Genomic DNA, 13212 nt, shown 5'->3' with positions numbered 1-13212 from the left:
TAACTTATTATTTGGAGTGCAGTTATCCCAGCCCTAACCCATTTATTAAAATGCAGGCTTTCCAGTCTTAACCCATGAAATGGGATGCAGACGTCCCTTCCTTAACCAATTCAGACTTTCTACCCCAAACCCATTCAGTGAAATGTGGGATTTACACCCCTAACCTCTCCAATGGAATGCAGGATTCCTGCCCAAAATCCATCTAATGGAATGCCAGCTCTCCACCTCTAACCAATCCAATGGAATGCAGTCTTTCTACCCCAAACCCATTCAATGAAATGTGGGATTCCCACCCCTAACCTATCCAGCAGAATGTGAGTTTCCCACCCCTAACCTATCAAATGGAATACGGGCTTCCCATCCATAACCCATGAAATGGAGTACCAGCTCCCCACCTTTACCAAAACATGCTGTCTTTCCATCATTAACCTATTCAATGGAATGTAGGCTTTCCACTCCTAACCTATTCTATGGAATTTGAGCCTCCCACCCTAACCCATCTAATGGAACATAGGCTCCCCACTTCTAACAAATTATCCTGCAGTGATTTCAAAGGATCCAAGAGAGCTCTACTTTTGCTTTTTAGTAAAGGGTGCAGGGGGTTGTAGGGTAGGATTGTAAGATGATGTATTTTGCCCAATAAGTGCTATCCTAACCTATTGGAGTAATTTAGGATTGTAAGACCACAACTCCATCACAGAGCACAGGCTCCCTAAGTGAAGTCGAAAGAACAAAGACGATCTCTGTGTCCATTCTGGCTGAAAATTTGGATGAACTAAGGAGATAATTAGGACAATATTTGTATTCAGCGAACTTTGCGACCGTCATGAGGATACACTGTTCCTCTAGAACATTCTGCTCTGTAATAAAACCAAGCAGTGAAGACACCTATCATGTGGCAGTGTTGCTCTACTTCTGTTAAATATGTGTAGAGTCATCTCATGTCCACTATCACTCATAAAGGTTCCTTCAAAGCCTGGCAATGGAACCACCAATGTATTCCCAGTAATCAAATCTTCTTCTCTGAGGTCCTTAGATAATATCACATCGTCTATAGACAGTCTGAGAGCATCTTGTAGACATTTATCTCGGCTTCCTTCTCACATATCCAATGAAGTTTTGAAGTACAAGTTTCTGCAGTCAGTTCTTCAGCCAGCTTGGCACAGGTCATGTCCTCGCTGTCATTTCTGACAGGGCTGAAAAAAAAAAGGACGTCAATTTAGAAGGTTTTTCACTCTGAGCCCATCAGTGCAGCATTTATCTGTCAGTGGTGTTTCTGATACAAGGGTCCAGTAGATCCATCACTGGTTCAGGGGGGGGGGGGGGGGGTCCTGGCTGATCAATAGAATTCAGAACAAATGTATAATTAAATGTCCAGGTATATTCCTAAAATATGCATACTTACAATTCAGTGTTGTTATCACTCCAGTACCAGAGAGGCGCCTCATATGTATCCCGACGTTCCTTCATCAGTCCAATCCAAAAATCTTTCTTCATATTCTTTACAAAGGTCTTAAAACGGAATCACGGGTCAGTTAAAACTTCAAATTATTGTTCATATTGATGATGTTTATGTATGAATATGTCAGATCTATTAGAGTGTCAGCTCCTCTGGTACAGAGACTGATGGGACTGTGGGGGGAGGGGACATTAGAGTGTAGGCTCCTCTGGTACAGAGACTGATGTGACTGTGGGGGAGGGGACATTAGAGTGTAAGCTCCTCTGGTACAGAGACTGATGGGACTGTGGGGGAGGGGACATTAGAGTGTAAGCTCCTCTGGTACAAAGACTGATGTGACTGTGGGGGAGGGGACATTAGAGTGTAAGCTCCTCTGGAACAGAGACTGATGGGACTGCGGGGGAGGGGACATTAGAGTGTAAGCTCCTCTGGTACAGAGACTGATGTGACTGGCTCAGTGATCTCTGTACAACGCTGCGGTATATGTCAGAGCTATATAGATGTATAATAATAGTGTGTGACTGTGGGGGAGGAGAACATTAGAGTGTAAGCTCCTCTGTACAGAGACTGATGTGACTGGGGGGGGACATTAGAGTGTAAGCTCCTCTAGTACAGAGACTGATGTGACTGTGGGGGAGGAGAACATTAGAGTGTAAGCTCCTCTGTACAGAGACTGATGTGACTGGGGGGGGACATTAGAGTGTAAGCTCCTCTAGTACAGAGACTGATGTGACTGTGGGGGAGGAGAACATTAGAGTGTAAGCTCCTCTGTACAGAGACTGATGTGACTGGAGGGGGACATTAGAGTGTAAGCTCCTCTAGTACAGAGACTGATGTGACTGTGGGGGAGGGGACATTAGAGTGTAAGCTCCTCTGTACAGAGACTGATGTGACTGGGGGGGGGACATTAGAGTGTAAGCTCCTCTAGTACAGAGACTGATGTGACTGTGGGGGAGGGGACATTAGAGTGTAAGCTCCTCTGGTACAGAGACTGATGGGACTGGCTCAGTGATCTCTGTACAGCGCTGCGGTATATGTCAGAGCTATATAGATGTATAATAATGATAGTGTGTGACTGTGGGGGAGGGGACATTAGAGTGTAAGCTCCTCTTTTACAGAGACTGATGTGACTGTTGGGGGAGGAGAACATTAGAGTGTAAGCTCCTCTGTACAGAGACTGATGTGACTATGGGGGAGGAGAACATTAGAGTGTAAGCTCCTCTGTACAGAGACTGATGTGACTGGGGGGGAGGGGACATTAGAGTGTAAGCTCCTCTGTACAGAGACTGATGTGACTGTGGGGGAGGGGACATTAGAGTGTAAGCTCCTCTGTACAGAGACTGATGTGACTGTGGGGGAGGGGACATTAGAGTGTAAGCTCCTCTGGTACAGAGACTGATGGGACTGGCTCAGTGATCTCTGTACAGCGCTGCGGTATATGTCAGAGCTATATAGATGTATAATAATGATAGTGTGTGACTGTGGGGGAGGGGACATTAGAGTGTAAGCTCCTCTTTTACAGAGACTGATGTGACTGCGGGGGAGGGGACATTAGAGCGTAAGCTCCTCTTTTACAGAGACTGATGTGACTGTGGGGGAGGGGACATTAGAGTGTAAGCTCCTCTGGTACAGAGACTGATGTGACTGGGGGGGAGGGGACATTAGAGTGAAAGCTCCTCTGGTACAGAGACTGATGTGACTGTGGGGGAGGGGACATTAGAGTGTAAGCTCCTCTTTTACAGAGACTGATGTGACTGTGGGGGAGGGGACATTAGAGTGTAAGCTCCTCTAGTACAGAGACTGATGTGACTGCGGGGGAGGGGACATTAGAGTGTAAGCTCCTCTGGCGCAGAGACTGCTGTGACTGGCTCAGTGTTCTCTGTACAGCGCTGTGGTATATGTCAGAGCTATATAAATGTATATCAATACTAATAGCAGTATTAATAACAATACCAGCAGTCCAGTCTGTGTAGATCTGATGGTAGCCAGCCGGGCCTTGTGCGATCTGCAGAATTTATCACTCTCATTTCTGGATTCCTTGATGCCTGAGAAGTAGTAACACATTTCATTCTGGAAGATCCAATTCTCCGGACAAGGACGCAGTTGTGCTGAGTGAGAAAATCAGTTTATATCTTGATTATCTGAAACTTGATGAACATTGATTTTCTACTGGAATATTGGTGAACATCAGCATAAGGGAGGAAAGCAGGAAAATCCAGTGGGACCAGATGTTTCTGTTGGTAAACTGGCCTTTCCTTGGCCTTGGTCACCTCCTATGGATGCTTCTTGGTTCCTCCCTTTTATGATGTACATACACAAGGTTTTCTATATAGATTTGCTGTATTTTGGATTTTGTATAGTGTCATATCTCCAGCAGTTTATAGGGAAACATTGCAATCAGCTTTACTGTATATGTCAATTTGTGTGAAGATGACAAGACTAGAATTTTGTGGGAGAAATAAATAAAACTCAGAAATACCGTAGTGACAACAAGCAGTCCCGTCATTTCCGGCTCAGGACACCCTTGACTTGGCCTTCGTACAAATATTACAGATTCTGTGTATTCAGGGGTGTTAAAGTTAATATTGTGCGGAGTATCAAACTCACCCCCCAGGGACACATTGTCCTGAACTCTTTCAGTCATGCAGTTGAGTTTCCTCTCCATTTCCTGCAGTCTGTGTGTGACATTACCCTCGTGGGCGGGACATGTGAAGGAGGAGCCTGAAACATCATTTCATAGATATCATTACCCTCGTCTCCACTTGCCCACTCTGATCAAACAATAACCCGCAGCTTTCAGCCTACCTTACCATTACTTTCTACTCTCCTGACCAGGATCTCACCTGAACTAAATGAATCCCTTGGAACTTTCTACCTTCTGCTCTCATCTTCCGCATTTCCCCGAGCTTAAGCAATTCCATAGAACTCTTTGCCATGGCCTCTCCTCTCAAAAACCAAATCTATGAAACATTGTACTTCCTAATCTTCTCTCCAGGACTTCCCCTGAGGTGAATACATTACACAACTCCAGGACCAAACCTAATCTATTGAACGTTTATCTTTCACGTCTCTTATTTTGCTTTGAGATAAACCTACTGTAGTCCATGGACCTCTCTGCTTCCCACTCTCCTCTCTAGGATATTGTCTGGGCTAAACCATAACAAGCTGTAAGACTGTCTGCCTTGTTACTTTCCTCTTCAGAATTTTCCCTGAGCTGAACCTAACCCATGGAGCTTTCTTCTTCTTGATTAAACCTTACCTATTGCACCTTCCACAGTTGTGTGGGCTCTACTTACCTTTCAGTGCCAGGAACACAACTGTAATCCCAAACAGCAAGAAAATCAAAGCCAAAATAGTACATAAAACATGTTGCATCTTCAAGCATTGACCTGCAGGAGAAGAAATAGAGAGTGTTCTACTTCAGCTAAACTTCTCCAAATCTTACTGACACAATGGAGCATATTATATGACTGTCACAAGTTGGCCTGTAGGTTCTTGTTTGTGTATTCTTACCTCCTTGCTTCAGTGCTGTTCCTGATCCCTTTCACGTGTTTGTCTGTGCTCAGCTATGGGCGTCATCTGCTGTCCTTTGGGTTTTATTTCCTTCCCTTCCATCACTTCCTGGCCCGCCTCCTTGTTTGCCTGCCTATATAAGTCATGCTCGGACAAGACCACTTTGCCTGAACTACTTCCAAGTTGTCGGAGCTCCTGTGTGTTGATATTGCCTGTATCTTGAATTGACTACTTGTGTACCGACTCCGGCTTCGTTCTCTGACTGTGCTTGTTTTCCGCCGGTCCTGACCTCGGCTAGTCTATCGGATTCCATTTGTCTCCTCCAATTGTACTCTGCTCCTGCGAGCGGTCTCTTCATCCTTAGCTGGGCATACCTGGGGGCCGTGACCTGGTCTCAGCTTGCTGCAAGTCCATCCCCACCATCAGGGGCTCTGGTGAAGAAGCAGGCTGGGGCTTAGACTCCATGCCCAGGGGAACCCAAAGTTGAGTATCTACAAGGGCTCACTACCACAGGTGCTGACAATATCTATAACTTGAGTGGAAGATCACCATGTGTTATTGAAAAAAAAAATAGATAGTGCTAGAACCCTGCAGCTGTCCTATTGGTACTGCTACTCCAAAATATAACAGTGGTGTTTGTACAGGGCAGGGCCTGGATGGGGGGGCTGCAGGAGTGGTGGCTGCCCTGGGCACTGTGGCATCATCATGTGAGGTGGGAGGGCACTGCAAGGAGGGTTCCTGAAAGCTAAAAGGAGTAGTGACAACTGCATCACTACATCTGTCAGTTTAGTACCTGAGAAGACAAGCTAAATCTGGAGAGGAGGAGAGAGCCAGGAGGAGGTGCAGGTTGTTCTCTCTCTCCCCCTCTAGCTCTTCCCTCCTGCTACTATTTGATGGGTGAAATGATGAGTGATTTTATAGGTAATTAGATGAGTGATTTTAATGGTGATTTAATGGGTGATTAGATGGGTGATATTGATGAGTGATTTGGTTGGTGATTAGATGGATAATTAGATGGATAATTAGATGGATGATTAGATGGGTCATTTGAATTATTAGATGGATGATTAGATGGCTCATTTGATGAGTTATTAGATGGATGATTAGATGGGTCATATGATGAGTTATTAGATGGATGATTAGATGGGTCATATGATGAGTGATTAGATGGATGATTAGATGGGTCATATGATGAGTGATTAGATGGATGATTAGATGGGTCATTTGATGAGTGATTAGATGGATGATTAGATGGGTCATTTGATGAGTTATTAGATGGATGATTAGATGGGTCATATGATGAGTTATTAGATGGATGATAGGATGGGTCGTTTGATGAGTGATTAGATGGATGATCAGATGGGCCATATGATGAGTTATTAGATGGATGATTAGATGGGTTGTTTAATGAGTGATTACAGTAGATGGATGATTAGATGGATTATTTGATGAGTGATTAGATGGATGATTAGATGGGTCATATGATGAGTTATTAGATGGATGATTAGATGGGTCATATGATGAGTTATTAGATGGATGATAGGATGGGTCGTTTGATGAGTGATTAGATGGATGATTAGATGGGTCATATGATGAGTGATTAGATGGATGATCAGATGGGCCATATGATGAGTTATTAGATGGATGATAGGATGGGTCATATGATGAGTTATTAGATGGATGATTAGATGGGTTGTTTAATGAGTGATTACAGTAGATGGATGATTAGATGGATTATTTGATGGGTAGATTAATTACTGATTTGAGGGGTGATAAGGTGGATAATTTGATGATTATATTGGTGGATTCTTTCATACCTGTTCGGACTGGGGCTCTCCAACACAATTCATGTGTGCCATCTCCACCAAGTTCTGGGATTGTCCTCTCCTCTCCGTATGTGATCCCCTCCGATCCATGATGGGCTACACAATACATCAATGTGTCATTAAATACCATAAGAGTGTAACCTTCTCTTCTGTCTATGTCAGCACTATATACTGTAAATGTATAATAATAGTGTGTGACTGTGGGGGAGGGGACATTAAAGTGTAAGCTCTTCTGGTACATAGAATGATGTGACTGTGGGGGAGGGGACATTAGAGTGTAAGCTCCTCTGGTACAGAGACTGATGTGACTGGCTCAGTGATCTCTGTACAGCGCTGCGGTATATGTCAGAGCTATATAGATGTATAATAATAATAGTGTGTGACTGTGGGGGAGGGGACATTAAAGTGTAAGCTCCTCTGGTACAGAGACTGATGTGACTGTGGGGGAGGGGACATTAAAGTGTAAGCTCCTCTGGTACAGAGACTGATGTGACTGTGGGGGAGGGGACATTAAAGTGTAAGCTCCTCTGGTACAGAGACTGATGTGACTGGCTCAGTGATCTCTGTACAGCGCTGCGGTATATGTCAGAGCTATATAAATGTATAATAATAATAGTGTGTGATGTTATTGCCACTGTTGGTCATGCAGTGAACCATAAGAAGATACCCAATCCCCAAATGTGGAAGAGATCACCAATGGCATAGCCAGGGAGCTTCACTGTAACTAAGCCACATGTAGAAATAATAGATTTTGTGCTACCAAAGGGCTCAATGGGTCACACTTCAGAGGATGGTATCATCCAAAGATGGAATACTGTGATCCTCTTAGAAAGAACAATCACGTGAACCAAATAAATGCACAATGCCTGAGCCAAGGTCTAATCAGCGTGTTCTGAGAGTGGTGAGGAAATCAAGATCATCCATAACCTTTGAACAAAGCAGAGACATGTATACAAGAACATTGAAGGGTGACAGTCACAAAGACACTCTCTTATTCAAAAAGTAGTCCTTCGACACATTTCCTGTATGAGTCCTTTTTAGTTGCAAAATATTCATTTTAAAGATGGCTGTTCCTAGAAGGAAAACTATATAAATTCACAGTAAATATTTAATTTCTCTCTTTCCATTATAGAGACGTCACAATACTCTCCAGCTCTATGTGGTATCAAACAGACACATCCTGCGGGATAATCTTTGTAAGTTGATTTTACTTACAATTTCATGGTAAGTGTAAACATTAAGTGCATTAAATGCCAAATATAGAGCAAGGAAACCCTTTTTGTGAAATAACTGATAAATAATTGTACACACATAATGAAAATGATCAAATAGCACACAGTCTGGTCTGACCTTGCTATGTCCTCACATATGCCCTGTTCCCTACTGCTCCGGTCCTTTTCTGCTTACTTTCTTTTACTCTCTTACTTTCTCAGCCTCTGATCACCACATTATGAATGGTTTCCCTTTGCTTTCTGTAGTTTATCTCTGGGTAAATAACCTCTATGACTGTTCTGAATGTACCCTGTACTTGTAACCAGTTGGACTGCCGTTGTTAGCCTTTGTTTTGGAGAGGCTCATTCTCCTGCCCCGCCAATTACAATTTCCAAATTAGGTGCATATCCTATATAAAGCAGCCACCTGACCCAGCCGCAGTACAGATCCTGGATGCTGGCAAACACAAATGTCCCAGGACCAGGAGTTCCCAACACTGAGCTCTCTTGAGAACCCCAAAGTTTTTTCCAGTTGGCCATCAAACAATGTTTCCCAAATCCTGCCATCATCCATCAGAGAGCAGAAAAAATCTGTTGTTTAGCCCAGGGACTTTATAACTTCCATAGCACAGATACCTTGCTTCATCATTGTAGCCAGTAGAAGTGCTGTCATCGGACTTTGTTAGGGAGAGTTTCATGATCCTAGCTAGCCAATTTCAATCAGGTGCACATCAAACATAGCACAGCCGCTAGACCAGGGGTGGGCAAACTTTTTGACTTGAGGGCCGCAATGGGTTCATATATTGGACCCGGGGGCCGGACCAAGAGTAGATGAATGATGTGTATGTGTCATCCATAGTAAGTATAGTAATATTCCCCCATAGTAAGCATAGTAATTCATCCCCCATATAGTAATTCATCCCCCATAGTAATCCATCCCCCATATAGTAATCCATCCCCCATATAGTAATCCATCCCCCATAGTAATTCATCCCCCATATAGTAATTCATCCCCCATAGTAATTCATCCCCCATATAGTAATTCATCCCCCATATAGTAATTCATCCCCCATAGTAATTCATCCCCCACATAGTAATTCATCCCCCATATAGTAATTCATCCCCCATAGTAATTCATCCCCCATATAGTAATTCATCCCCCACAGTAATTCATCCCCCACGTAGTAATTCATCCCCCATAGTAATTCATCCCCCATAGTAATTCATCCCCCATAGTAATTCATCCCCCCTATAGTAATTCATCCCCCCTATAGTAATTCATCCCCCATAGTAATTCATCCCCCATATAGTAATTCATCCCCCATATAGTAATTAATCCCCCATAGTAATTCATCCCCCATATAGTAATTCATCCCCCATAGTAATTCATCCCCCATATAGTAATTCATCCCCCCTATTAATTCATCCCCCATATAGTAATTCATCCCCCCTATTAATTCATCCCCCATATAGTAATTCATCCCCCATATAGTAATTCATCCCCCATATAGTAATTCATCCCCCATAGTAATCCATCCCCCATATAGTAATCCATCCCCCATATAGTAATCCATCCCCCATAGTAATTCATCCCCCATATAGTAATTCATCCCCCATAGTAATTCATCCCCCATATAGTAATTCATCCCCCATATAGTAATTCATCCCCCATAGTAATTCATCCCCCACATAGTAATTCATCCCCCATATAGTAATTCATCCCCCATAGTAATTCATCCCCCACATAGTAATTCATCCCCCACAGTAATTCATCCCCCACGTAGTAATTCATCCCCCATAGTAATTCATCCCCCATAGTAATTCATCCCCCATAGTAATTCATCCCCCCTATAGTAATTCATCCCCCCTATAGTAATTCATCCCCCATAGTAATTCATCCCCCATATAGTAATTCATCCCCCATATAGTAATTAATCCCCCATAGTAATTCATCCCCCATATAGTAATTCATCCCCCATATAGTAATTCATCCCCCATAGTAATTCATCCCCCATATAGTAATTCATCCCCCATAGTAATTCATCCCCCATATAGTAATTCATCCCCCCTATTAATTCATCCCCCACATAGTAATTCATCCCCCATATAGTAATTCATCCCCCATATAGTAATTCATCCCCCGAATAGTAATTCATCCCCCATAGTAATTCATTCCCCATATAGTAATTAATCCCCCATAGTAATTCACCCCCCATATAGTAATTCATCCCCCATATAGTAATTCATCCCCCATATAGTAATTCATCCCCCATATAGTAATTAATCCCCCATAGTAATTCATCCCCCATAGTAATTCATCCCCCATATAGTAATTCATCCCCCATATAGTAATTCATCCCCCATATAAATTCATCCCCCATATTAAATCCCCAAGTCCCCCCTGTGCCAATTCACTTACCTTTACTCCGCGCTTTCCTCTCGCCGTATTCCCGCGCCGTTCCGGTGTAGCATGAAAATCTGTCTCCTATGAGGATCTGTCCCCCTCGACGTATCTGCGCATGTGCCAGTTTCAGGCATTAGCAGCCGATCGGCGATCTCCGGCACATGCGCAGATACGTCGAGGGGGACAGATCCTCATTGGAGACAGATTTATCATGCTACACCGGTCTTCAGGGCGGACTGTGAGAGGAGCCTAGCGGGAGCCTAGCTCCGCGGGCCGGATTAAAAGGTCCGCCGGGCCGTATACGACCCGCGGGCCATAGTTTGCCCATTGCTGCGCTAGACAGAGCCTTAGACCCATTGTTTTCCATATGGCACCAAGCAAGCACAAATCTGGATGCTGGGAAACAAAAATGTCCCAGGACCAGAGGTTCCCAGCACTAAGCACGCATGGGAGCCTTTTGAAGAGCCCATGGTTTGCCCAGCTGGCCAGAGGCTAATTTCTCCTCGAGTCTGTTATTATTCATAATGAATCAGTACAAAGATGCTGTCTGTTTGTTCGCCCAGGGATGTGCATAACATTTGCATCTATTCTATAGGTATCCTGACCTATATTTGTAACCAATTAGGTAGCCATTGCTTAAGAGACCCTCATTACCTCAGCCTGACAATCACAAGTTCCAAATCAGGTGCACATACTATATAACTAACCATCCTCAGACCCATGACACCAACCAAGTACAGATCTGGATGCTTACAGACACAAATGTCACCAGGAGTTCCCAACCCTGATCCCTGATGGGAGCCCATGAAGATCCCAGGGTCTGCCGAGCTGGCCATAAGGTAATACAGGTATCTCCCAAAGCCTACCATCACTCATGTTAGATCAAAACAAAGATGCTTAGTTTAGTTTACCCCAGGGAGAGTATAATCAGGTACCCTGCCTCACACTTGTAGCAGTTGGGCAACTCTTGTTTAGGAGAGTCTCTTTTTCCTGTCTTGCCAATTACACGTACCAAATCAAGTGCACAAGTGCTTAAAACCTTAACACAAGACCCAACCTCAGTCCTACAGCTTCCCTAGGACACCAAAGAAGTACAGATCCTGGATGCTGGGAACAAAAAATGTTCAAGGACCAGAAGATGATAACACTGACCATTCATGGTAGTCTGGGAGTCACTGAAGAGCCCATGGTTTGCTTAGCTGGCCATCAGGTAGTTTCTCCCAAAGCCTGCCATCACTCATGTTAGATCAGAAAAAAGATGATCTCTGTTATTTAGCCCAGGGAGTGTATAATGTTTATATCTATTCCGTAGGTACCATTCTGCGTTTTTGTAGCCAATTGAGCAAATGTTGGCAGCCTTGGTTTGGAAGAGTTTATTTTTCCTGACTTGCCAATTACAAGTGCCAAAGCAGGTGCGCATCCTAAATAATTTAGACAAGAGACACAGATCTATGGCTTCCCTGGCTTCACGAAATATGTGTAAGTACAGATCCTGGATGCTGGGAACCAACACATTTCAAGGACAGAGCGTTCCCAACACTGACTACTCATGGAAGCCTGGGAGCCCCTGGGGAGTCCACAGTTTGCTTAGCTGGCTATCAGGTATTGTCTCCCAAAGCCTGCCATGACTCATGATAGATCAAAAATACTTGTCTTCAACTGATTGTTCTAAAAGCCAAAACACAAATACTGTTGATTTTACAATTGTAGACTTTCAGGAACTTCCTGCCAACAATAGTTACATCATAAGATTCTTCCAATGAATCCCATTGTTTGGCGGCCAAACTGTCTTACCTCGTGGATGGGCCCTGCTAGGAAGGTCTGGATTTTGGCCTCTTGAGGCGGGCAGATTGAGTTGAGCGTAATGGACGGGATCAGCCATCGCCAAGTATCTGAGCCACTGAATGCTCTCTTAGTTCTGGTTACAGAATACAGTTCAGTGTAAGTAGGGCACCAGCCTGTCACTGACGGAAAATGAGGCCCTCATATCTGAACTGGGACAGGCTGTCCTAACAGATATCAGATGATGCAATCACCATATCCGGGATGGCTGCTGAGCTATTTACAGCACAAAACCACATAAAAACCACAATGCAATCTGAGACCTCATGAATCTCTGGAAACAGACTGAAGATAAAATCCACAGTCACAGGATGGGATTCTAAAAGGTCTAAATGTCTCCATTTTTGTTGGACATATCATTTTGGCTGTTTATGAAGCTGTTTCACCTCTCTGCTCATTAGTCCATTCGGCAAATGTTATTTTGTGGATTTCCCCAATTTATAAACATGGTCAGTTTACTTTTAATGTACTCCCTCTAAACCTGGCACAGTCCATTGATCTCCCTGATGGGACCCCTAAAAAGGAACTTTTCATCAGTTGGCATTTTTCGGCCCCCTGCTGACCCGTGCTGTGCTTGGACACAGCATGAGTATGGCAGCAGATTGGCTGTGTCCAATCACACAGGGAACAGCGATCTGGCTGTTTCTTCTCCCTGAAAAGCGGGGAGAAAGAAAAGCCAGATCAGACTGTAAAATCAGCACACATTACACATTTTTAGGCACACAGTTAACCCCTTGATTGCCCCTAGATGTTAACCCTTCCCAGTCAGTGTCAGTACAGTGTCAGTGACCCTCCTTGTCAGTGTCTGTTGGAGCCGGATTGCCTACCACCCTCTCACAGTCCCACTATATTGTCTATAGCTGCATAAATGCCAGTATATATATATACACCATAGTTTGTAGATGATGTTACCTTTCTCACAAACCAATTAATATATACTTATTGGGATTTTTTTAA

The 13212-nt window shown here is 43.8% G+C and overlaps 1 protein-coding gene across 1 annotated transcript; it reads right to left on the bottom strand.

The window, feature by feature from the left end:
• Positions 1-1051: 1051 nt before the first annotated feature.
• Positions 1052-12295, bottom strand: LOC149441998 (killer cell lectin-like receptor subfamily G member 2). The gene is made up of 6 exons (XM_089656652.1): positions 12208-12295; positions 6790-6894; positions 4756-4848; positions 3413-3567; positions 1406-1512; positions 1052-1196 (listed from the first exon to the last, which is right to left on the bottom strand). The coding sequence occupies exons 1-6, from the start codon at positions 12293-12295 to the stop codon at positions 1052-1054; spliced, it is 693 nt and encodes a 230-aa protein (XP_089512778.1).
• Between the last annotated feature and the right edge of the window lie 917 nt (positions 12296-13212).

Source organism: Staurois parvus, unplaced genomic scaffold, assembly GCF_062004578.1.
Source record: "Staurois parvus isolate SC_StPar_1 unplaced genomic scaffold, SC_StPar_1.0 ptg000926l, whole genome shotgun sequence".
Lineage (NCBI taxonomy): Eukaryota > Metazoa > Chordata > Amphibia > Anura > Ranidae > Staurois > Staurois parvus.
Note: the sequence above shows the minus strand (reverse complement) of the source record. Positions and strands in the feature narration are given on the sequence as shown.